The sequence below is a fragment of the Trachypithecus francoisi genome, unplaced genomic scaffold (assembly GCF_009764315.1).
Source record: "Trachypithecus francoisi isolate TF-2019V2 unplaced genomic scaffold, Tfra_2.0 Lachesis_group2, whole genome shotgun sequence".
NCBI lineage: Eukaryota > Metazoa > Chordata > Mammalia > Primates > Cercopithecidae > Trachypithecus > Trachypithecus francoisi.
Window position 1 is genome coordinate 41,202,200 of NW_022681465.1, and position 27,893 is coordinate 41,230,092.

The following is a 27,893-nucleotide window of genomic DNA, read 5'->3' on the forward strand; positions in this document are numbered from 1 at the left end:
ACACACACACACCAGCTTGTAAATGGCAGGGCAGGCATACTGATCTAGATCTTTCCACAAAAGCTACCAACATATTTGTATTGGAGGAAAGAAGAACTTGAAGGCATATGATTTCTTTTATCAATTATTCAAAGGCCTGTCATGAGGATAGTGTAGATAAGAGCTAGCAAGGCAGGTAAATGGCCAAGGTTTAGGTCCAAAGAGCCAACTTCCTTCTAGAAAATTTAATCAGAAGGGGATTTATAATAAAGTATTAAATAAATCACAGAATCTTTGCGGGGCAGGAAGGGCCTAAGAAAGGAGACTCTAAGTTCAGTCTCTAGAGGTTAGTACTAAAGCCACATGGCAGAACCAAGGAGTTGTTGACATTAACAAGTTGGGAAGACATTGTGATGACTGATACATGACCCCTGCTTGCAGTTTGCAGAAGTAAAATTGACTCGTTGTGCTCTCACTTAATTGAATTCTAATATCAAGTCTTAGGCAAGAACATCTGATTCATGCAACCTAAATCACATCTACATCTCTAGCTGCAAGGGAATCTAGAAATGTCACTTTAGGCTTAATGTCCTCTGTAGATCAGGAAGAGACACTAGCAGGTAGTTAGAATGGATGCTCAGCAAGCCATCCACAGTGTCCAGCAGAGGATGGCAGGTAACGAACATTGATCACATATTCTCTACATGATGGATGCTGTACTCTCCCTTCACGCCTATCATTTCATTAAGATTTTCTAATTACTACAGAAGGCAAATTATAGAATAGATAAAAAGCTACAGAGACATGATTTTATAGACGATGTGAAGAAACATTTTCCACAAGTTACTATTGCCAACAAAAAATAGATCCAAAATTCTTGTAGAGGTAATGATTTCCACATTACTAAAACTTTTGAAGCAGAGCCTGAAGGACCACCTGGTTGCAGAGATAATGCAAGCCCTGGATGAGGTTTTGAACTTGACCTCTTAAGATTTATTTTCAAGCCTTCAGATTCTAAGATATTGTAGTAGGTACCAAGATAAATAACAGATTCATGGATGAGATATTTTGTAAAAGAGAAATAAAGAGACAAAGACATTATTCTAAAGGCAAAGACTTAACAGATGACAATTTTCAGTTATTGTCTTTAGTTTTAAAAAATATATTTAAAATGTTTAATCACCTAATAGAGTACTTAATTTTTTTAAGCATAAAAAAGTTTATTTCACTGCAAAAGATCTCACCAGCTAATTAATTTACTTATAGGAAAGATTATCCGAAACCTCATGCTTTTCTGCAGGGAGGTCTGAGTATATATTTACTATAAGTCCTAAAGTGTCTAACAAGCCTTGCAAAAACAAAGGAGCTTCTAATGTATTTTTATGCTCATTTTAGACCAAACAACTTTTGTGTTTCTAAGCTTGTAACGAATCACTTGCATATAGTTTCTATATTAAATATGAATTGAAAATGAAGTATTTAAATGTTTTTACCATAATTTATCTAAACTGTTAAAAACTTAGGCATAATTTTCTCACGGCCTCTTCTCATTTGATAGATCCCATAGTCTCCTTCCTCTTTGTTTTCCAGTTTCTCATCTGTCTCCTTTCACTTCTTATTCTTCTGTCATTAATTTTGAGCTTCCCAACATTTATCAATATGGTTCAATTCCAAGACTCAAAAATGCATCCAGTTACACACAATTCTGTAAATATTATTTTGCAGATAGTTCTAGATCCCAGGGGAATTAAATTTATGTTTACATTGAGCTTTCTCTATTTCCATTAGCTTTGGGTCTCAGGGTGTGGTTCAGGAACCTCTGGGGATCCTCAAGACCCATTCAGAGATCTCTGAAGCCAAAACTATCTTCATAATAATACTAAGATATTATTTGCCTTTTTTATTCTCATTCTTTCATGAGTGTACAATGGAGTTTTCCAAGGGCTACATAATCTTTGATTATTCCAGTGTTAACAGGTCATGGATTCATTATTTCTAGTGAAATAATAAATATTTTTAATGTTCTCATTTGTAACATGGTGAATTTTGATAGATATAGCCCACATAAAAACTCTTTGAGATCCTTAATAATTTTTAAGAGTTCCTAAGATCAAAATGTTTAAGAATTACTGCTGTTAGACAATGATTATCAATTAGGAGGAGGGTAGTATTGCCCCAATGGATGGTTTGAAGATATTTGAGGGAATTTTAGTTGCCATAATGACTGGGGAGCATACTGGTGTTTGGTAACTGGGGTTGGGGATGCTACATGTCCTACGTGATGTAAATTTACATAATGAAAATTTAATCCTGTATTTAAATATAGATATTGATATACATTTAAAATCTGTTTCATGATTGTCTAAACCTAAATTGCATCCTGAAATACATAGTATTATTGATTCAAGCCTTGCAAATGGCTGCCATTTCACACAGTATACACCAAAGACCTTAATTTAAGATGGTGTCCAAGGCACTTAATTACCTTATTCCCCATTACTTCTCTGACGTCTTCTACTCACCTTCCCATTGCACATCCTGCCCCAATATCAGAGGCCTCAAGCACACCAGGCTTTTGGTCTAGCTCTTTCTCTACCTGCATCACTTTTCTCCAGAAGTGTTTCTCCACTTTTCTACTTGGCTGCTTTACCTCCTTCAGTTCTTTGCTCAGACCTCACCTTCTTAATGAGGCCAATTCCGACCACCCCAATTAAATCTATCAGCAGTGCCCCTCATCTACCCTCTCCAAACCCCTTTTCCTACTCTATTTTTTTCTTTTTTCTTTTTTTTTTTATTAACACATATCACTCTCTAATATACCATATATCTATAACTATGTTCGGTATTTATTCTCTTTCTCCCCCATTCCCACTGTAAGTAAATTCGAAGACAGTGGACACATTTCCCTTTTCTGTTTGTATGGCCTGGCACATAATAGGCACTCAATAAATATTTGTTGAATAAATCAAGGTATGATTTTATTGTAAACAACTTTCTATTTAGTCCTCCTTTATAATACAGTTCTGGTATTATATTAAAATTTGAAATTGTGTGTCAGTCAGTTTTATTCCAGGATAGTAAAGAGGACATTACAAAATCTTCAATATGAAAAAAAGTATTAGATCTAGTAGGTTGAAAGCCACAACTCTAGGGTGTCAATTTTCTTGCCATAATGAAATCTGCTTCATGACTCAGTGAGAAAAGAGAAGGCTTATTATTATTACTCAGTCCCAGAATCAGACCCAGTGGGGACCTAGTTAAGAGTGTGAGTTAATGTAATTCTACCAATCAGATGTTTAAAATATGTTTAGGTCAGTTGATGGAAAAGGATAAGGTCAAAGCCCCATCTCCAGTGATAAAAGGAGGATGGAAGATGTCTTCAACATATGCTGCTTTCTGTTCTGATGGACCCTATGGAATTCCCTCAACTATAACATTATTATATGTTATGATTGAAATTCCAGTTTCTATAAGGGATAGATGGCAACCTTGATTATATTTTTTAAAAGATGAAAATATAGTCATTTCAAACTGTGGCAACAGTTTGAGAAAATTAAGTGAAAGAACTTAATTTGTGCAAGGTAGGTGCAAAATCAAAGGCCCCCATGGGTATGAATTGCTTTCCATGCTATTGAAAGCCTTCTGTGTTTTCAGACATGGCAACAAAGAGGTGGTCACTGGGTCCTCATACACACACATTTTTATAACACATCACATCCAGCAAACTGTGCTCCTTGTCAGCAGCAAAATGACCCTGGACAAAGCCCACCACCGATGGATCAGGATTAACTCTCTATTGCGGGAGCAAGAATATCATTCAGTATCTTTTGAGTCACTTTAATGCTCAAACCAGTAGTTTGCACAAACTGAAGTCATCCACTTGCCCACAAAACAGGTAGCAAGTGAGCAGGGGCGGTACAGACTTTCCCACATTCTTTATCAATATGTCAGTGTTGTGACCTCAAAGAGCAAGGACTAAGAGTGAGAGAGAATTAGCCAGTCAGTGCACCCCATTTAATCCTTGGTGCCGTTTTGAAGACTGCCAGAACAGACGCCCATTGGAGACAATTCTGATGTTTGTTTTATTGTTGTAGGAATGGCTTTTCACCTCTAAAAAAGGATTGGGACAATAGAATATATGCTTTAAATTCTGTTACAGATTCTGTTTTATGAGTTAGGGTAAAAGAGTCTCTCAAGTGTTAATTCTCCTGGGAGATTTTTTAAAAAAATAAAGCTCCGTAGGAAAAAATAGCCCTTAGTATTTAACTAGATTATGGATAAAAGTATGAGTCTTAATGTAATATTTTTATGTATCTAGTTATAGTAGTTAGGTAACACATATCTAGGTTTTTGTATTATAGAGACTATTAAAAGAATATACAAATACATTTAAGCGAAAAATTCCTCATCATAAAATGTCAGCCTACTTTTTATGTCATTGTCCTTCGCTTTTAAAAGCACTGTGATAGAGCTGTACAATCACCATAGATCACCAGAGTCATAGCCGCTGGAAAACTCTTTGCTTCCTTTCCCTCTTTATGTTCTAGAGTTATAGAATGGCATGCCTCCTTCTCATTGCTCCTGTTGCACCCTTCACTTACCTTTATTATGGCCCTTACAACTCTGCATCATAATTGTGTATTTACATGTCTATCGTGTCCTCTAAACTGTGCATGCCTTGAGAGCTGGACTATGTCTTAATCATACTTATAATTCTGGGGTGAGCAGAGCAACCACTCAATAAGTAATGAATGCTTCAAAAAGCATTCCTATTTCTCTCTAGAAAATTGTCAACATGGAAAATTGCCATGTCCTCAAGGAACGCTGATTTCCTTCCTAGCTTTCATGGCTATTAAAGCAATCAATCCCACAGCCCCTGCCCTCAACCAGCACTGTCACCATTTCTATTTTCTATCTGAACCAAATTCTCCAGTTTCTAGCATTGCTAAGGAGAGGGATTGACTCTTTTTAGCCAAAATAATGGGGCTTCAAGAAGAGCCAGTTGATACCCACAGGTCTGCTTTAGTCTTGTGACAAAAATGAGTGAGAGGGAGACAACAGATTATATAATCTGTGTTCTCATATATTTAGGCTCTCAGAAATTATCAGAAACAAAATATTCTTCAACTTTGGATGCTGCCTTCATTCTTTGTCCTTCTAGCCACATGGTATTGAATAAAAACATTACAGAGGACTGCTTCGTATCACTGTCTGGAACTTTGCAGAATATAGTGCACTTTAGAGACATCAGCTTCATCCTAGAGTCAACCCCACAACCCAGGTACTCTCAGCAAGCAGAGCAGCCTATCAGAGGGCCTAAATGGAATGATAAAAGGATGAAAGGAAGGAATAATTAAGGAGGTAATTAATGGTTAGGTCCATTACTAGTATTTCTCTGATTGGTTTTGTTTGTTTAAGTGGCAGATAATCAAGGCTGTAAAATTTAGGTCTGAAAAACCAGTCATTTAAAGGATTCTTTAGCAAACCAGATAAGCATACTAACTATATGTAGTCACTTTTTAAAAATACAACTGTAGTCCATGCTTTTTAGTGGTAAGTTTACAGAATTTGATGTTGTACATTTACTATTATTTTGGTTGAAATTGCTGTTAATTTTTAATTGCCCTTGAATCATGCAGTGACAGAAGGATACTTCCTAAATAAGTCAAACATAACATAGTGTGGAAAGACCTGATGCTGGCATCCATTACTGATAACTGTAAAAAGATAACCTTTTAAAAGGAAAAGAATAGAAAGTAAACATAAAATTGCCTGCTCTCTCCTTAACCTAAACTTTCCTCTTTATCAGATTCTAGAAATATCTAATCTGAGCACCTTGTTGAATGCTTATTCTCCTTGGAAAAAAAAAAAAAAAAAAAACTGGCTTGGCTAACCTCAATGAATTGTTTTTCAGCATCAAATAATAATATGAGGGTATATTAGATGATTAAATATTGACATCTGCAAATCCTGTTGATTCTCCCTTCAAAATACATCCAGAATCTAACCACATTCCACCACCTAGATTATTTCAATTGCCTCCTAACTCTTCTTCCTACCCCTCCATTGTCCTTTCTCTACCTTATTTTCCAAATAGCTGCTATCAGACCATGTCACTGCTCATATCAAACCCCTCAAAACCTCCCCACTAAAGAGAGTTAAAGCCAGGTTTTTTCAGAGACCTGCCGCTGCCACTCTCTCCGGACCGCTCTGTGTCACCTACTACTGCCCTTCCAACCCCCTGCCTGCCTGATCTCCCCAAAATATTCCCCCAGCCACACTGGCTTCCTGTATATTCCTGGAAATGCCTGGCCCAGCCACTTCTCTGGTCTTTCCAGTCGGTTCCTCTGGGTCACCCAAGGCTCACCTCCTTCATTTCTTTGCCTGCATGTCACTGTCTTAGCGCGACTTTCTCTGCAGCCTTTTAAAAAATTGCACATACATACCAACACTCCCTATTACCTTTCCCATCTTTATTTTTCCCCATAGTATTTATCACCTTCTAAAACACTATACAATGTATTTATTGTCTGTCTTGTTCTTCAATGTAAACTCCATGAAGCCAGGGATTTTTTAAAAAATTGTTTAATTCACTGCTGTTTCCCCAACAAATAGAACACTGCCTGCTACATGGTAAGTAATAAATATTTGTTAGTTGATTGAACCGACAGTCAAAACATTACCCAGCTTTTCCTATGCGTGTGACCTACTAACTACCTAAGATGTGGCACAGTTATTTTGAAAGGTGTTGCCTAGTATCTTACATTTAACTGTATTTGGAAAACTGTTTGAATCTGCCTGTTTATGCTTATGTCTGAATTCTATGGGAGAAAATAAAGTTGTTGATGTGCCAAATAAAACCTATTGCAGTGTGTTTTAATGAACAAAGTATTCTTTTTTGAACACTATCTTCCATGGAGTGTGTGAGTTGAAAGTGAGAGTGGTAACTTGTAGGCAAGAGGATAAAGACGATTGGAGGAAAAAAGATAATACAGATCCCAAGCCAGAAGTGCCATTTTCACCAGACCTTTAAGACTTCCAGTTCTCTATTCTTTATTTAAAATTATTCCCAAGACCCAAAATTGAGAAGACTACCATGATGTTAAATTATGCAATTATCCTGGGATATATGAGGCCACTGAACTAACACACACATATTAAATCTCTTTTTTAATATAAAGTTAATAAATTAAAGGTGAGTCAAAGTTTGTACAGCTCATTTTAAGAATTGCAATATGGAAAGTAAATACACTGCTGTATGGGAATACATAGCTTATCTGTCACTGATAGCTAATGAATTCCTTCCCATTAAAATTTAATTGAAAATCTTCAATGATATTTAAGCTTTTGCAGAAGTGTAAACTACTGTGACTACAATTCACAATGCATTTAAAACAATTATTCTTTATCATTAAAGTTAATAATATGCACATTAACCTCTTATGTAGTCTAAATCAATATTGTAGTTTAAAAGATATGACCTCTGGACAGCTTTGTCTAAATATTGATTTCATTGTCATTTGTATAAGGTATCAAACAAATTACATGTTGCACTAATATCATTAATGCTTCCCCCATAGAGCCTCTGACTTTATGGGTTCTTATAATACAGGGTATAACATTACAAAAATATTGAGAACTTCACAAAATATAATTGCCGAAAGGATGAGATTTGAGTATGGCAGGACAGAGTTGTTATAAAAAGATGATAACTTCCAAATCCTTTATTTTCAGTGAACAGAAAAAAAAGAAACACTGCTCTTTAACATGCATATTGATTGTTGATGTTTAGTTTCAAATGGTAGATTTTTTTTCTGCCTCAGAGGGTCTAATTTACCTTCTTGTGATGTCATAGATATCTCAGAAGAAAGTAACTCAATCTTAGTCCAATTAAAATATTATAATTTTGCAATATAGTAGTTTTTCCAAAATAAACTTGATTAGAAACTCCTGTTAATAGTGAATCAGATGAGTTGAAAAAATATATGCCTTAGAGTAAAGGGGCTGAAATTTTCAAATGGCTTTTACAGATTTCTATAAAAACTGATTTGGGGATGGACATGCATCACATTCTCCATCATAATTGCCAGTTATAGAATTATTTTTGCTTTTAAAAATTGCAAATTGAAGTGCCAGCTATATAATTTTGTCTCTTTTACTTTTTTCAGGCTCTAAATTGCTATGAATCATAACAATTGCTAACATCAACCAGTTACATCTAATTCTATTTTGATGGTGGTTTCTTTTTTTAATTTTTAAAATTGTACTTCACTTTTTTATTTACTATAAAACTTTTTGCAAAAGAGAGATGCTGTGATCTTGACACTGTGAACTGTGGGTGCTACCTACACTAAAAATATTTACCAAAAATCTCTTGTAGGAAAAAGCGACCCATTTTGTGTGGTAGAACTGAACAATGATAGACTGCTAACACATACTGTCTACAAAAATCTCAGTCCTGAGTGGAACAAAGTCTTCACATTGTAAGTAGGCATTTCTTTGGGTTCTGAATCCAAAATTGTGTTAAATTTGATTTATTTTTGAGGGTTTAAAAAAAATGTGTGTGTTTATTCTTAACCGATTCACAACTCAATGCATCTGGCCTGCCTTTGCTAACAACAATGAATTTTCCTCCTACCTTCCTGAAAGTGAAACCTGGGGGAAAGGGTATGGCATTTTTCTTTGTTTTCATAGACATTTTTTAAAACTGTGCTTTTTGTATGATTTGGCTAAGGATTTTGCTTCCATTAACTGAATCACCATACCGCTTCTTCCTTTTATACTTTCTATTGAAATTCTTCCCAATTGCATTGACACCAAGGAAGACAAAGCTCTATTTGTTCCATTGCTGAAATCAGCAAACAATCCAGTCTTGAATTCGGCAGATGCTTTAGTTTTGGTTCTTTTCATTTTAGCACAATGAGAATATTAAGTATTGTCCTGGATACCAAAATATCCTTTGAGTTAATTTTCCTTTTGTTTTAGGAAGTTTGTAAACCTTTTCAGTCATACACTGTAAAAGCTGCCAATGCTACACTTATAGTAACTCCTAAGTTCGGTTTTTTAAACGGAGCTTTTGAAATGAACTCTGAACAAAGGAAAATTCTTCAAACAGAAGTACTTCTTTAAAGTTTTCTAACATAATTCTATTTTTTTGTATATGAAAAACTGTGAAATTCTTCATCAATTTATTATGTCTCTGCTTAAGAGCCAGTAACCAATAAGCTTTAACTCTCTGACCAATTTATTTTTAAGGAATTCCACATTTTTACAAGAGATAAAAGCCTGGTCAGGAGACTTGTACTCCTAAGAAGATTGCGGAGAGTGTTTTTCTCCAGAATGCACAATTGAATGAATAGGTTTGATTATTATCAAAGCCATTAATTGATTGTGCTCTGATAAAGCCTCTCCTCACATATGGTTGCAATTTTTCAGTAATTAATATATTCACTTTATTGTTTTCTCTTAATTTATGTTTTCTTGGTAAACAGTTTGATCAAAGAATAAATGCTGTCAACAATTTGCACTTGTTTTCCAGAAACAAAAATATGAAGAGAAGAGCTCACGCAGTCATTTATTAACATATGTTGTCTTTGGAACATAATAGAACACTGCTTAATTTCTAAATTCCAGGGTGGTACAATAACTATATGTTACATTTTTTCCATTCTGTTTTCTGTGCTTCTTAATTTTTACTATAAATCTAACAGAAACTAAGTCAGTGATTTGGTGAGGGCTATAAACAAATAAACAAATAATAGGAGATGTCCTATTATTATAAAAAAGAATAATTACATAAAATATACTGTAACCCTTGCTGATATCAAACCTAGTGGTGTTTTATGTAGGGTTAATGGGAAGGTATGAATTGTGATAATTAGAAGAAAGAAAAGTCTAAAAACTACCAGTGCTACTTCTTGATTTTTTAAATAACTTATTCTGTGCCCAGTGCCCATTCAGATGGGAAATTTTATTTCATTAAAAAATGATAAGTTGAAATTACAATGGTGTTTAAAGTTACAGATAATAGAACCATCACTGTAGTTGACTTAGGTGCATTATGGGAAATTCTGTCAGATACCAAGCTACCTTGTGTGTGTCTGTATGCAAATAGCATGCTTACAAACACACATAAAATCAGCTGGAGCTATCTAAATTTTCAAAACTATTCTTGTTCTTGCTCCCACTGATGAAATCTTTTTTTCTTACATATATTTATTATGCAGCAACATTAAAGATATCCATTCAGTTCTTGAAGTGACAGTTTATGATGAAGATCGGGATCGAAGTGCTGACTTTCTGGGCAAAGTTGCTATACCATTGCTGTCTGTAAGTTTTATTCACCTGACACACTGTTCTGTGTTGCTTTTGCTCACGGCAAAAAAAAAAAAAAAAGAAAAAGAAAAAGAAAAGAAAACTCTCAGCTCTGTGTCTGTCATTTCTCAACCAAGGTCTGTAATAAGAACACTAAAAATTTTAACATACTCAATTCACGGCCATGTTGAATCCCATGATAGTTAATTTTTCCTGACAGACTTGATCCTGGTAATGAACAGGTACTTGTCAGAATTGCCACAGTTGTTTTGGGTTCTCTGTCAGTTTCAGCAGCTGGGGGTCAAAGGTCACTGAGGGAGTGTATTCAGTGGAGACCGCGAGACAGACGGCTGTCATGTCCTTTTCCCGCAGATTCAAAATGGTGAACAGAAAGCCTACGTCTTGAAAAACAAGCAGCTGACAGGGCCAACAAAGGGGGTCATCTATCTTGAAATAGATGTGATTTTTAATGCTGTAAGTCTTAACTTTGGCTTTTTTGTACTGCTAAAGAGTTCAGTTTCATGAAAGCTTTTGTTCCTGATTTGTAGAGAATTTCTGTCATTCCTCATTTTCTCTAAACCTTGATGTATCCTGGAGAATACGCTTCTGCCACTGCCTGGCACACCCACACTTTCTGTTATAGTTGGCGAATGCTGCTGCGGTTGTGTTCTGGCCGCTGTCTGCCGGCATAAGAAAGGGAAGCGCATGCATGTGCAACTGTATACATTTATATTTTATGAGCACAGCAGCCAGGACTTTGAAACTTTAGAAATTATTGCAAATTGAACTGCGTGAAAAACTTGTAAACATTTGTAATATATTAATCCATAACAGACACATATGTTGATGTATAGGTGAAAGCCAGCTTACGAACATTAATACCCAAAGAACAGAAGTACATTGAAGAGGAAAACAGACTCTCTAAACAGGTAAAAAGCAAGAAAAGATTAATCCCTCTGGGAAGACCTGATTATATCTGTAAAACATCTAAGTAAATTCAAATAAACTTTAAAGGTATGGAGGGGGGAAGACTGGAATTTTTGATCATCTACTTATAGAAAATGGTGCTTTTTTTCATTCTTTCTGATTCTTTCTTCCTTCCTTTCTTTAAAAGATCAAACAAGGACAATACCAAACTAATAAATTGGATGGGGGTGGTCATAAAGGAAAGGGGATACTGTAGGTGATGCATTTAATGGATATGTATTCATGCGTTAGCAAAAGAATGATCATTTTGAACATCAAATGCAATTTGATTGCCATGGAATGTGTAAATGAGAACACCAAAAGCTGAGGTTCAAATATATGTCCAGACCACCCACAGGTATGATGCAGGTGTGTGTAAAGCGAGCCCAGCATAAGCTCTTCCCTCTAATCCAGATGCGAGGAGGCTCCATCTTCTAAGGGAAACCTTCCTACTAATTAGATTTTAACTATGATCTTTCAGAAGTAAACTTTTATTGTTTTTAGCTAAGAAAGTTAGATTTAGGAAATCTGATTTTTCTATCATGAAGGGAATTTAAATTGAGCTTGATATCTATTGCTTATAATTTTAAATTAGACTTAATATCAAGTTTTTAAAAAGTGCTAAACCACCCCTTTTAAAAACGTTTACATCTGATTCAAGGGCTAAACTAAAATGTATTTGTTACAGCTAAAAAGTTTGCTGAACATATTTGTGCCTTGAAATATTTAATAATTTTTGTAATATTAGAAGCGTAAATATATTTTTACTTTTAATCTAATAAATTCAGCAAAACAATGGAGTATTTGGTTGTTTAAAGGAAGTATGTGAGTTACAAATGCAATGTCTAAGTAGAAATGTAAATAACATTTTACCGCAATTATACATAAAAGTAATAAAAGTAGTTCTTAATGTAAGGTGATAGGGGCAAAGAAGGAAAACTAATAGATAGACTCTACTTTGCCAGCAAGGCATTTCAATTTTAGCAACTTGTTAAAACTGGCATGCACATACATGTATCTATATTTACACATTTTTTTGTATATAACCTCAGTAAACTTTACATAGCTACTTCTTTAAAATAGTAGATCAGCGTTGAAGTATATTGGGAAGTAGCAAAATGTTAACTTGCAGATGTATAATTATTCTAATTATTAATATAGCTGTGGTAATTTTTTGAACCATCAAATTATACATGGGCTATTCTTTTTTACAGTTGTAGTCATGCCTTAATTTTAAATTTTAATTTCTAATTATATCAATTTTCATATGCTTGTTTTAATAAGAAATTTTATAAAGCACTTAGTTACCATACATTTTTCCCTACTTGCAAAATTATGAAAAAATAATGAGAAAACATAGGTTAAATTTTTTGTGGGAGAGTTACAGATATAGATAGAAGATAGATAGATAGATAGATAGATAGATAGATAGATAGATAGACAATATGATAGTAAGAATGGGAGGAGTTCTACTAAAATGGTGAAAACATTTTGTTGTCTATAAGAAAGCAATTCTGGATAGGTTTTTCTATAAGACCCTAAATAAAAACATTCCAACTTCACTTTGAAATATCTTGAAATTAAACCATTTGATGAATCTTAAAACCACAATAAGATTTAAGAGTTTAAAATTAACAAAGGTGCATAGTATGTAAGTAGCAAAAAGAAATTTTAGTCTGTTACAATTTTTTTTTTCTTGTGAGCCAAGGTAGTCCAACCTACATGTTAACATTATTTTAAAAATTGTGTTTAGTTAAGAAGGCAGTTCTTTTCACTTTCTCAGAAATAAATTCTTTAACTTGCGAGTCAAATTGTTTGGTATGTTCTTGTAACTTTATTAACTTTCTGAATCCTTTTTAAGTCACAATAAGCTTGAAGAATTTTGCAGTATATCTGATGGTTTTTAGTCTTGCAAATTATAATAATATTTTCATTTTCCTTACAGCTGCTACTGAGAAACTTTATCAGAATGAAACGTTGTGTCATGGTGCTGGTAAATGCTGCATACTACGTTAATAGTTGCTTTGATTGGGATTCACCCCCAAGGAGTCTCGCTGCTTTTGTGGTATGATCATACTGTATTACTTACATTGTTATTCATTAAATTCAGTAATCAGAGCTGCATGTTTCTGTGGCTATAGTAACAGTTATGTTGATGTGGCCATTTTAAAACTCCTATTTTAAGACTTGACTGGACAGATTTGCCGTGGGCAGGAACCTGATGGATTGTACAAGGTCTGAGTCTAAGAATACATTTTCCCCCCTCAGATTTCCGGAACGCAAGACATCTCAGCCAATGTATCATTTTCTCTGTGACAGTTAAAAAGTAAAATTTTACATATTGCATAATTCCAAACCCCAATAGGACAGCCAAGGAAAGTCCTCCATGTGAAAAATAATAATAGTAATAATCTCGACCATTCTCAATTTGATTTTATTTGTTCTATAGTTATTTTTTTCAAGATATGAAAATCATTGGTAGTAGAATGCTACCAGTGCTACTTGGTAATGCTTTAACATGCGATTCAATTGGAAGTGGATGTGACCTATTTAAGAGATGTTTTATTATTTCTGAGATTTCTAGCTTTTAAAAAGTCACAAGTGAGAATTCGATAGATCCAAAGAGTCCTTTAATATGTTCATCTTGTGGCCTTTTACTTTGATTATTTAAAAACTGCTGATGAGACCAACTGGCAGAGCTAGAATATCCAAAAGAATACTTTGCTCTGAGCTTTAGCTGGGATTTTCTTCTCTCACATTATTTTGGTTTATTCAGGATTTCAGTTTGAAGTTTAAGTAGAGTGGTTCTTTTGAAATCCTTTATTTTTTTTTCATGTTTGTTCGAATATGAGTACCTTATGCTTCCTTATAGTTGCCAGTTTAGCAGAATACGACTTTATTATGGGGGCTTGCAAGAAGAGCCATAATTATAGTAACAAATCAACATTTTAGTATTACCATTCAAATGAGTGTATGCACATCTGTTTAGTACTTTGAGCTCTGTCTTCCTCTCAGGCCTTGTATGAGACTTTCATTAATGTCTGAGCACATGGAACAAAGAGTGTGTATGTCCTTTTGTGTTGTAAGTTACCAGAAAGTTGGGCAGCCTGCTTCCCATAGACGTGTTGTTGTCTCCCTAAAGAAAGAGATTGTCATTGTCGTTAAGTTTTAGAAAAAAAAAATCTCTCTCTCTCTGTCTCTCTCAATATTCTTTTTGCAGCTCTTTCTCATAATAAATATATTATGGTACTATTAAGCAAACTTTATTCTGATTTTTCCCTAGCCAGGAGGTACTTTGACATTGATGAGAAAAAATGATATTGAGTTTCTATGTCTGTTTTGGACTATTACTTCCAGGTCCTATGGGGTCATATAACAGATGCAAAAAAAAAATTCTCCTATAAAGATCGTGCTGCCATTTTTGATTCACTCCTTCCAAAATCATTCCTCACAGCTGTTTGTAAAATTTGAAAACATAGAAATGTAGATAATTGTATTATTTGTTCAGCAACATTCATTTTGAACACTTTAGCATTACAGTGTATTGTGTAAGTCTTCATAAACTTCTGACTTATGGAGGTCACTTGAGTAAAATGAAATTCAAGATGGCAGCCATTTTTTTTTTGCAATTTCCTTTTGATTCTAAAAAAAAACACCCCAAGCACTGGAATTCTGACCAATTTATGTACATTTACATGATATTACTTGAGTGATTTGACTGTAAGGGGGTCAAATTTCACTGGAGAAGAAATGTAATAGTATTTGTCTTAGCTGGTAGTCAGTGTCTGACGGATTCAGTCCTATGAAACACAAGCTGAATGCAAGAGGTTTGCAAAAAAAAAAAAAAAAAAAAAAAAAGAGGGAATCAGGCATAGTAAAGGTGGGAAAGGGCCTGCTGACACAGATGGTGAAAAAAGAGAATGCAAACTACTATGTGAACATACAGTAAGAGTACTTTGGAGAAGAACCCATAATATTACCTGTATTTCACTGGAAAAAAAGAAGCTCTGAATCACATTCTATTGAATGTGATTAAAACAACTAATAACAAAACCAAATGTCATTTATTAGACCTGCACTGGGAGTTCTATGAGAATGGGAACCCTGCCTTTTTAGCCTAGTACTCCAGCATCACCTGCACAGTATCCAGCACTTAGTAAGCTCTCAGTATAAATAGCTGACAAAATCAGTTGACCAATCTATGAACCAATCAGTTAAGCTGAAATATTTTCTTATATGGAAAGCTCATTCTTCAGTGATGCCAGATAAATAAGGTTTTGCTCTAATGAAGCTAGATTAAATCATGATAAACATAGCTTAGTACTATTGTAGCACATTTTCCTGGAGTTTCCATTTATATTCTAAACTACTTCATAATTCCTTATCAATCATTTATTCTAACCTCTGATTAAGTTCTAATATAAAAATATCCTTCCACAATAATGACAAAAACAACCACTAATATTTGTTAAGTACTTATTATGTGTCAAGGAACTGTGCTACATGCTTTAGTGAATTTAATATTCCCAACAACCTTATGACGTAGATAGTGTTAGTTTTCCAATATACAGAAGGAAGAAACTGAGGCACAGAAAGGTTAAGTAGCTTGCCCAGGGCCACACAGCAGATATTATTTCCTTTCTAAAAGAGTTTTTAAAATATATATACCTTGTAATTTTAATATCACAGCAGTTCTGAACAAAAACTACTTGGGATATTCATTCATCTTATAGATATTGTTATATATTTAAAATTAGGCCAGTTTGTTGAAAAGAACAGCTTTCCATTAGGAGAAGGGTATGAACAGCACCCCATTGTTACAAACACGTTGTTTCCATCATGCCCTGTTGATAGATCATGGGTCTATTATCATAATACCAGTTCTACTTGGCCCACTTTTTTTATAAATGCCACCGCCTCACAGAGCACAGGCATTTCTATCATTATGTGGCTTGGTTTTAGGCCCAAGTTAGTAAACTTTATAATGTTTAAGTGCCTTTTTTCTATTCTATTTTAACTTTTTTCTAATTTATTGTCCAAAAATAAATGTAGAATAATGAAATAAAAGTAAAAAACAATTTTTTTTCTTTTAATCACTATGTCAATTAAAGTAGAGAGAATAAGAAATGTAGGCTTAGGACAGTTCCAGCTTCTATAATACTACTTCTGTGCCATAGGGAAGAGTCAAAGCCAGCTGATGGTATTAGAGACAGGCATTGGTCTGGAAGGTGATGGATAAAATATAAGCAGACATGTTTCTGGGCGTGAGCTTATTTTGTGTGCAATGCGTTTGGTTTTACAATTTTACTGTGAATATTGTCTGCCTAAGAATGAACACAGACATGTGTGGTGCAGAAGGCACTGCTCGTCTTTGGGAATCATCTATTGTAGACATGGAAATGTCTCATAAATTGGGCCTAATTTTCATCAGGCTCTTGACCAGACATTTGTGTTCTTGTGGATGTCAGTGGGTGCAATATGGGGGAAGAAAGAGTGCACGTTTTCTCTTTCTTTCTAGTACTGTCATTTCTCACTGTAATGAGCACAAAAATAATTGGACAACTGAGCTATCAGTAAAAGGACACACTTCAGTGTGCGTCAAAGAATTATTTTACAGGACAAACTTTAATCTTTAAATGTGATTGTAGATAATTTGTGGTACCATCTGTCCATTTGGAATTGTTTTAGCCTTTTCTGTCGTTATACAGTAAGTGCTGCTGTGTTTAACATTAACATTTGATATTTTACACATTTAATTTCTGTTCTGCTGTGTGGTCCTTGGGGAACGGAGTGCTAGTGCTACATGAGAGAGACAAAGTATTGATCAGTTAACATTTCAGCTACATTTATGTATGTCGCAAAATTAATGAAAATGCCAGACAAAAATGTCAGAGTGCACAAAAAGGTAGAATTTAAATTTGGTACTTTAATGAAAAGTCTTAAGATGTGCATTATCAAAAATGTCCTCTTGCCTTTAAAGTACAATTCCTAACAGCATAACTAAAGGGAGACACATATTTTACTTAGAGGAACAATGAACATGAATTATGAAGGGATGTCAACTCTTCAAAGTACCTTGTGTTCGAAAAACGGCATGTTTGAATGTTTAACTGTTAGTCATAAAATACATTTCTTTCTGTTCATATCTGGAGAGCTACTGACTTCAGCCCTCTGTCCTGAGCAGCCTACGAGGCAGGTTTCCTACTGAGATTCTCTCCCTAGGTTTTCCTTGGTATTCATGTGTTGCTTTTGTGTCAAAACCAAGAATTCCCTCTACAGCAATTTATTGAAACCACTCTGATTCATTATTTGTTTTTTTTTTTCTGGATCCTTTTCAAATGCCTAGTTTTCCTTTGCTTCCAGATAATTTGTGCTCCACCTTTATTCAATCCCCATTTTAGTAAAGGATCATATTTGGGACAACAGCTACTCCCAGAAAGCTGGGCCATTATGCGGAAGAGAGAAAAAACAAAGATGATGTATGCAAAGAATGACATGAGGCAGCTCTGTATAGCCAAATGATTTCTTTTAAAAAATAGAGGAAGCACAGCAAAGGAGGAGGAACTGGATTTGCAGAGGCAATGGGAATATACTACAATGACCAAAGACAATAGGCTCCTACAGACACCTTATCATGTACTTCCTTCCCATGCAGAAAGTCTGCTGCTATTAAACAACATATGGATTTTTAAAAAGTTATTACAAACCCTAAGGACATCTAAAGTGGCTTTCATGATCAAGGATCAAAATGGGAGAATTGCTTAAGAAGAAGTATCAATGTGAAAACAAAGGCATGTCTTCATCACCTGTAGTTTAAGTCTTAATATTCACATTAAGGCACAATGAAATGTAGGATAATTACATTGAACATACTGAAGGTCACTTTAAGTTTACAACAGAAATGTCTATTCTGAAAATTTAAGAGATAATAGTACTACTACACCAACAAAATTATGCTTCAAGTCTATGACAATTTTCAAATGATTTTTATAGAAGAGTTTTTGTTGTTATTGCTACAATTTTTTTTAGCACTAGCAGAGAAGTTGGAAATGTACTAGATGTAACTTTTGTTACTTTCCCCACAATAGCAAAAGAGAAGTACTCCTGAAAACCAAAGAAACAAGTACAAAGGCAAAATGATCTACAATTGATGGTCTTACTGTCATACTCATGAATTTCCCTAAAATTTTGTAATTATCAACTCTTAAGCCTTTTTGCCCATCTTACTTTATGTATGTTTCCCCTGACATACACACTTACTAAACAATACTTCCAATTTAATCTATACAAATTTAGAAGCTACGTTAAACATTTTCTCACAGATGTGCAAGTAAGGGAAGAAGAAAACCTATATAAAATTTCACTGATTTAAAAGATTATATATTTTTAAGGTTGCCCGAAATTCCTTTTGCAGAGTCAAGAAGTATTGACACTTAGAAGTTTCTCGTGCCACAATTTTCTTTACAGTAAATAGATTGTGCACCCAATTCATCTGGACATGCTAGTACATCAAATTGCTACTCAAAACGTACATTTTCCCCAGATTTATCTCAACTCCAGAGAAGAAATTTTTTACAAACATTGTCCAGAATTACATGAAAAATTGTAAATTAGGTTTTCCTAAGTGTTGCCTTTCACAGTGCATTACATATAAATTCCTGAAATGATATAAAAGGCCCCCAAACAGTATAAGGTACGAATGAGCTAGGTTTCAGATTTGGTCACTATTGGCTAAAATCAACCCTGAATCTTAGGAAATATAGCAAACCAGATAATAATAGAACAAAACGTTTTCTCTAATCCTTCCTGAGGAGTGAGGCTCTAGTTCAGTTTGTGGGCCTGTTTAATTGTGAAGTTATTTTTGTTTTGTTTTTGTATCTGCTAAATCTACAGTGCAACAATTGGCTCAAATCAGTGCTTCGTTCTCTTTAAATGATGCCAAGGTCCTTTTATGTTTATTTTAATAGATGTCAGCAAAAGGGCTTTCTGCTCTTTGGAGGGAGATAATCACATAAGCCACAGGGTCTTCTACTCTCTGAAAGGCGTATTTCTCCTAGATTTTATTTCATATTTACAAGAAGAAGAATTTAATCCCTGTAGCAGGTCATACTCATGTTTTCTATGATCCTTGCTCTTCTGCCTTTGTCCTCTAACATGGAAAGTAGTAGAATGCCGTAATTTTGAAAACTTTTCTTCTGTGAGTGATTTGAGGAAAAGAAAACGATTTTATTTTTTCTCAGGTATAGTGCTATTGTTCTATGTTATAGTCAAAAAATTAACAAATATCACAGCATAATTATGATACCATATTGAATCTCAGAATTAGCTTTCGCATGTGCCTCAATGATGCTATCAATAAAAGCTGGAGTGGTGGAGACACCAAAGCCTTGGTGTGTTTTTTCTGGCTATATGGCTGCTGCCCCACTTCACTTCAGACTTCCTCCTTGCATTACTTCTCTGGTCGTTTCAGCCCCCAGACCTTTATAAGACCCTTTAAAAATTGTTACATGGTCAATATTTTACAACTGAGTTGACTAACAACCAAAAAATTATGAAATAATGAATCAGAGATGTCTCACTACCTGTCCCCAGATTCCTAAACCAATGTTCTTGTCTTCTGAAGGATTTTCTACTTTGCAATTTTGATTTTAATTGTAAGAGACAGGCATGCTGAGCAAATTAGCAAGCCATATTCCATTGCAACATATTATGAAATAAAGTACTTTGCAAGGGAAAAAAGTTTAAATAAATGATCTAATTATAGAATTTATGTTAGTAAAATGTAAAGTAGGAATAATAACTCTTCTGTAGGGTTGTAAATTATAACAGAGATCCAGTCATTAATATGCTTTAGTCATTAAGTTCACTCTCCATGTGTTTTCATTCCCCTTTCTATCAGGTAAAAATTAACAAATAGAGGCAGAATGCTTTCTGTTGTCCAATTTTCCTATGTTGACTAGATGTGCAGATATTCATTACAATTATGAATGTGTTCGTTAATTTACCAAGCAAGAAGCTAACCTGAAATGTTAAGGAAGTTCCCATTTTACTTTGCCTTTTCTCTTGCCATCATTTATCACATTTTAAATTGTAGTAAGAACTGGGAATAGACACAACAGGCTTGGCCACAGGTGGGTCTGTGAGTGAAGACTCTGTGGTGTGTCTTGTACTTTGCTGTGATGACAGAGGTCCAACACTCAGCAAGTGGTAACACTGAGAGATCAATAACAGAGTAGTCATCAGTTATTGGTTCAAATAGCTGAAATAATGAAGAGAAACTCAGAGAAAAACTAAGAGGCAAGGAAAGACAGAAAGCATATCAAAGTGCAAATAGATATTTGGATTTGAGAAATCAAAGTCAGCTCTCATTTTAAGGACAGGAATAAAATATTTTAGATACAAAGTGTGGCCTTTATTTGATCTTAAACCAGTGTTTCTCCATTTTTCTTTTCCTATTCACTGCCCTAAGGTGAACAATTTCACTTGAGAGAAATTAAATACTAAGGGATAAGATTTTTGTCAGGGAATATTCAGCTTTAGAGGGCCACAAATCATTATAATATCTCAGATTTCTGTTGCTTCCCCCCACCTCCACCTCAAGAACCAGTTTTTACCCCCTTGGGTGTCACATTGACCCCATTGTGAACGCATACTCCAAATGAGGGTTAATACAAGTTCAACTACATTTACGTTTATACTCCTGGTGGTAAAGTTTAGTTTGGATTTTCTGTAGTTTGCATATCATATAAATTATTCCCATAAAGAACTAGTCTGGAGACAGAGCATTTGTGATCTCCATACAAAATTATTAACTATATTAGAGTCCAATTAAAGGATAGGTGTTTGTTTGGCTTTATAGAGATCGAAGAATTTGATCTTCCCTCTTACGCAAACCCATGTGAGGGTTTTCTTCTCTGTCCTAATTCCAAACATGCACTGTTGGAGAAGTCCAGAAGCCCACATGAATTTGGACTAAGTAAGATGACTTCTCTCATTATGAGGGTATGATGGGTTTTGTCCATACATTGCACTGTATTTATAACTAATAGTTACTCTTTATATTTTTAATGAATATTATGTCAGACATATAAACATATATTTCCTTAGGTTTAGTTACCTATTAGATCTTCATTGGAAGTGTTGGGGAAGGGGGAAAGGATTTATAATAGGAGAGTGATTTAAAACAGCAAGGATAATTGTTCTGCTGGCTGTTTTGCATGGCAAGTTACCCAGTTCACCATAGGTCAAAAAAATTTTACTATTGTAATTTACCAGTAATATGTAAATATATGATGTTTTATATCCCATGTTCCTATATATAAGTAATCTTCATGGATTTTCCGTAGTTAAGGCATTCTGTACAGTTCCTGCCAAGCATATTTCAGGCAATTCTTAAATGTTTGAAACAAGAGTTTTTCATCCAGTGTTGTCATAAAATGTCAGCAAATTAAACAATACTTCCCTTAGTCAATTAATCTTTTGGATTGAACTTAAAATAATAGATCACCAAGGTTAAAAGGAATGCATTAATTACCACAAATTAATATACTGGTTGTATAAGAGAGGTGTTATATTTTGAAGTGATATTAGTAGAGTAATGGCTAGCACTCAGAAAAGTAATTCATAAATGTAGAAGTTCAGATAGCTACATTTTCTTTTTCTAGTTAGGCAGCAACATTGAAAACTTAAAGAGGGTCAGTATATATCTGGTTTCATTTAAATTCTTTTTGTTTTGCTTTCATTTTGTTTAATTAACGCAAAATAATTGTACATATTTATGGGGTATAGTGTGGTATTTCCATACATGTATACAATGTGTAATGATCAAATCAGAGTAATTAGCATAAGCAGCACCTCGAACATTTATAATTTCTTTGTGTTGGGAGCATTCAAAATCTTCTAGCTATTTGAAAATATACAATAAATTGTTGTTAATTATAGTCTCCATACGCGGGTGTTGAACACTAGAACATATTCTTCCTACTAGCTATACTTTCGTATATGTTAACCTCTGGCTCTACCCTTTCCCTCACTGCCCTTCCCAGCTAAATTTTTTTAAATAGAGTTTTGTTCTTCTATGGCAAGAGCCTATTGCACACCTCAGCCAGGAGGCTGGTATTTTAAGAGAGCCCTTTAACCTAGGTTCTACTGGCTTGACTGAGTGTGCACTTTTTCCTTCATTTTTTAATTCTCAGACTATCAGACTTCTATCACAGTTCTATTTCTGTCTTAAATCTTGGCTGATATGTAGTTAAAATGGAATGTTTACCATATAGACTCCAAACCTCCAAACAAAATGTAGAGGTCTGTTTTGTAAGACAGTTGCTTAGACCTCGGAACACATTTCTCTACAGTGGAAATGTCATAGATCATGACGTAAAATCGCTTAACAAAGCCTACTGATCCCTTCATAGAGTTCTAGCTGTAGAATGGAAACATCACATGGAGAAAGTAGATTCAGTGGAATTCTGTCTTGATGTTTGGAATGCCAGAACCCATCTAACCCAAACCCAGCTTCATGATAGTGCACCTTCCTAATGCAAGGATACGGAGCCTAAAAGTTGGAGATTGTGTGGGCTTTTAATGGTGCAGATGAAGTCATAGAATGGTACAACTGGAAGGGAGGTTAAAGATTGTTTTACAGGTCAGGAAACTGAAGTGTTAAGAGGCAAAATGACTTACTAACATAGTAACTCTCGTTTTCCCCCAATAACTAGTAATGGAAGCTTCGAAGACAGCAACGATGAGAAGAAAGGTGAAGTTTGTAAGTTAAATTGTCCTTAGTTAAGGGAAGCCAGGTGTCTGCCATTGTCCTGTAGCATTCTAAGTGTAAAATTGGACTCCTGGTCCTTGGTATTTCCTGTTAAGGAATGTGTTGATCTGGGAGGGCTAGAATTGCCGACTTGATATAATACGTCTGTATGCAACGTGCTTAGGGTTATTCCTGCAATGTAAGTAATAAATGTGTGCCTTATGTTTTGATGAACTTTTCTGTTAGCAGAAATCACATCACACTATAGCTCCACAAAGCACTGCAGAGATGTGTGTATAGTAATCACAAACTCTTAAAGAGTTCACTGTGTGTTTAAGTAAGGCATATTTTAGACAAGAAATATCATATGGCCTCCAAGTAGTATAAATGATGCTTTCCCCAAAAGTAAATGTCGACTCATTAAGAATATATTTCCCAGGTTTCAAATATATATTTTCACTGAGTTGCTTAAACAGCTTAAACTACCTATATTGATCTATATTGATTAAATGGTAGCTAAGATGAACCTGTCCGTGGCCTAAATTTTCATTAGACTAAATAAATGCCAGGAAAAAGTGTGTGTATTTGAATTACTTAGAAAAACTGGTGACCCAGCTTCATTGTGTTGCTGTCTTTCTAAATTTCCTTTACAATTATATGGATCCAAATTATTCCAGCATAAAATTCAACGACATAATGGAATAGCATATTCCTTTACAAAGTAGTGGCAGTACTGAAATAATACTTTGGGCATATTTTGAGATATTATTTGAATTTGGAAGGTGTTGCCCACTTTGTTATTTAAGTTATGTGAGGTATAGTTTGCTATACATTTGGTGCACAAATTTATTGCTATTGGAGATACTGGAGTGAAGAAAGAGAAATCATCTGTATGAAATGCTTTGACATCCTTAAGTAGAAGGACCTGTGGATAATTTAGACTTGAATAATATTTGGCCACAACAACATAGATTTTTGTTTCTGAGAACTATGTAGTCCTTCAACGTTTGTATCAGTATGAAAAAGTATTTAACTTAAAATTATTGTTAGATAATATTCTAGACTGGATTTAAGAATAGGAGGTAATTCACAAGAAAAAATGTTCCATCAGCGTTTGTCACAAATGCCTGGCTCTCCAAAAATGTACTGAAGACTTATTTAATAAGACTTGGGTTCTATTTCTAATTGGCTGGAATGTTTAACCTAAGTTTAAGCAACTAGAAAATACAACAGATTATAAACTGAAAAATGTCGTTTGTCAGTATTTTTAATCCATTACCAGAGCCAGTGACAGGAAATAAACTCAGGCTGTTCTGCTCAAGATGCATTTCACTTGCCATTAAGAGATCTTCCCTCGTTTTCATGCACACTCAATAAAGCTGTGTTGAGTGGCTGACACAGATGACTTCAGCCGCAAAACTTGAAGTTAAAGCTATAATATTGTAAGAGAAACCCCCAACAGTGGTATCAGATGAAGCTGAGAATAAATGTGGTGTATCAGGCATCATAAAAGGGTGAATGGGGGATACATTTATGTCCTCTTCTATCTGCTGTGAGATCCATACATAAGATTCACACTCATTATTCTCGTCATCTTAATGAGATCAGTGTGGGAACATTTCTCTCCTTTCTCTCTTGACTGTCAGAAATGGGTTACTCCATTATTTTTCCTTCCTCTCTCTGCTTTTAAGGGACTAGTTATATTTTCTTGAAAGGCCAGAAATGTTAACTGGTTGCAGCAGGCAGCCCCAGAGTGTCGCGTATAAAGGCTTCAGGCTTTTGGTAGAGGCCACAACATCAGTCTCTTTCTTGCTCTCACTTTCTTTTTCTCTCACACATGCTTTTATTTCCTTTTAGACTTTTGTTATTTGCCGTATTTCCCAAGGTGTTTCCCTAGAAAATAAAAGATAATTTATCCATCTTTCCTGTATAAAGTACCTGAGTATTACCTCTGATTGCTATCCCCCTTCTCATTGGGTTTGCTGCTGTAATTATTTTTTTACACAGTCTTCCTAAACCAAGTCTGAATGCAATTAGTTCAAGTGTCCATGCCATGCACAAGCCCAGCCTTGAACTCAAAGAGGTAAAATTGGCAAGGGACCAACTTCTAATGCATTTTATCCTCAAATAAATTTCCAGGTATGTCAAGAAACAGTCAATGTTTACAATTAAAGCTGCTAGGAGATATTTTTTATTGTGTTTGTAGATGGCGAATTTCCTTAATCCTTAAGGGCAATAACCAGAAATTATGGAAATATGATTTAAGTGATCTAGGTCTATTGATGATTATATTGTAACCACATTGTTTTTGGAAAAGCTTTCCTTTATAGAAGAGGAATGTTAGAGGATTCCCTTTGACATGATTGAAAAATTTTAGAGTAGGCATTTTTAATATTTGCTGCCCTCTTAATTATTACTTGTTTAATGTCCCACTGTTAGCACAGGGATTATGAGTTAATAAAAATGTCATAGTATTAGTGTATAAAACACTATATAATTTTCCCCAGGTAACGATTAACAGCATAAGGCTATATTAACAATATTCTTAGTGTACAGTTCCTAAATGTATTTGATTCTCATCTTTTAAAAAGTAATTTTATACTGAAATTCAGTAATAAAATATTTGAGAGATTTAGTTAAGCTAGCTCGTGGAACCTTCTTAGGTATATGAATTTTTTCCAGTGGTTTATATTATATTGTTATATAAAATATCATTCTATTTTAAAATTAATCTGAGAGTTTTAAATGTTGTCTTAACATTCATCAGAGAAACCTTATTGAGATTCGCAAAGAGCTTGTTTATCTCATCACAGTGTTTGTTAAAACAGTTCAAAAATAAAATTAATAAGCCATTAAGTCATGATTACGTAATGGTTTTGTTCACATAGATAACAGGTTCCCTTTTCCCTCTTTCTTCTTAAATAATGTCTTTCTGGCTTTGTTCTGTGGCTACAGCAGGCTGTTAGTATGTATCTTTATACCATCAGAATGAATGAGATATATCTGTATAAATTATTGATTCACTTGAGCCTACCTCAGTAATTCAGAGCTGAAAACTCTGGCAGCTTATCTAATAGAATGATATAACTAACAGACTGAAGTTACCTACCACAGCAACAATTGCCAGTTGGGGGGTCAAATGCCCTTTGACCTTTATACCTGAACACCTGCAAATTGAGCTGTATCCCATTCAGAATTTTAAGAACAGGTTCATTGTCACAGGAAGTAGAGTTTGTTTCTTGGAGAAAATTATGCCAGTTCTAGTTCTGAATGAAAGACAAGGCCTTTATTACTCAAGGGATATTAGGGCTGACTGCTTTTTTGAGAAAACAAATTTGCTGTAACTTTATCTGTAATTTAGTCCTGAATGGGTGCAAATAGACTGCACATTGTATGGAGCAGAAAGAAGAAAACAGGGGTTTGTTAAAGCCATGCAAGGGCTATGTAACCATTATATTTCCGGGGGAAGTCTTATCAGAGTTACGGGTTATAAGAGGGAATATTTTGGTTACATCCTTAGTATCAAACACCGTTTAGAATTTTAGTTTAGAATGACATTGGAAAATAACATTTTTTTTTTGTCTGAAATTGTGGATGATGAAACCCATCTCCTGAAAGTTACTAGGTAGGCTTTGACATGGAGACTGCTCCATCCAGAAACCACAGAAATGATTCAAGTCTCTACATGAGATTGAATGCTAGGCTTAGACCTAGTCGGACTATGTTGATTTGTTTCACTTTTATAGAAAATCAGATTCATAACTTTGTATACTATTTCCAATTAAAAAACAAATCCTATGAAATATTATTTGCATAAGAATTTGATTTAAGCTTTGTCAATGCTGAAAGTAAGATGAATGTTTTGAGTAAGGGACAAGAAAAAGCATACTTCCCCTGATGAGCCTCCAGATCACACAATATGGGGACTAATGGATCATATATCTTTATTTATTATTGGAGAAACTCATCCCTCAAGTTGGTCACCCACTCCTTAGTCTGGAAGCTCAGTAATTGTCATAGAAACACTCATTTTTACAGTGTTATAGTTGATCACTGACATGGAACCAGACTAGGTAATCAAACATCTTAGCCATATGCTTGTTCTAAGTTCCAACCTAGTCAATTAGCACATTTTCTATTAAAAACTTGGTTGTAATAGGTCTTCATTAGCCAGCAGTTGCCATAATTGAATAGTTACTCAATTATTCCATTCCCCAACCTCATTTTCACTTCTTTTCAGACTCTAAGTAGGAATATTTCCAAGAACATTCATGATCCCCACCTCAAGCAAAATTCATGACCCCTACCTCAAACAAGCTGTTAGAGGTTGATCCAGGTTTTTAACATTTAATTTTTCTTACTGTGTTTTGGCATATGTAACTAAGCCCTGGGGCTCTCCTTTCTTTTGTTTATTTCATAATGTCTGGTGTTTCTTTACTGAGTAAGGAGGGAGAAATCATCTATGGTAAAGCCCCATAGATGAAGTGTCTCTAGAATATGACTACTTTTCTACCCTTAAACCCATCCCATCTTCACCTTCCTCCAGTCCACCTCCCAGACACCTGTCTGGGCATGTCATTATTCTGATACTACCTCCACTATCTACATGACAGTCCCTGCCACCATCTGCCTGTGTCTACCACATTTCACGTCACTGAAACTCACCTGTCCCTTAAGACTTGTTCCCTGCAACTTTCAGGATGTCAGCTAATCTGATGATCATATCTGTTATCCAGAGGTGGGAATAGGGCCACGCCTAAATAGCATGTGCACGTTTTATCACCGGCCTTGTGGACAGAGTATTTCTCATTTCCTTAGGCATCCAAGTTCTTACGTACAAGCAGGTGTAAAAGGTTGTAATTGAGAGATCAGAGAGCAAGTA

The 27,893-nt window shown here is 34.8% G+C and overlaps 1 protein-coding gene across 11 annotated transcripts in view; it reads left to right on the forward strand.

Moving 5' to 3' along the window:
• The window catches only part of MCTP1 (multiple C2 and transmembrane domain containing 1), a 612,722-nt gene that overhangs the window by 435,951 nt on the left and 148,878 nt on the right, over window positions 1-27,893 (forward strand). For all 11 annotated transcript variants that reach the window (XM_033179110.1, XM_033179111.1, XM_033179117.1 and 8 more), the window contains 5 exons: window positions 8,360-8,462; window positions 10,206-10,308; window positions 10,666-10,767; window positions 11,148-11,222; window positions 13,205-13,324. In XM_033179110.1, the coding sequence (XP_033035001.1) occupies window positions 8,360-8,462; window positions 10,206-10,308; window positions 10,666-10,767; window positions 11,148-11,222; window positions 13,205-13,324 (503 nt within the window). The remainder of the gene's footprint in view (window positions 1-8,359; window positions 8,463-10,205; window positions 10,309-10,665; window positions 10,768-11,147; window positions 11,223-13,204; window positions 13,325-27,893) is intronic.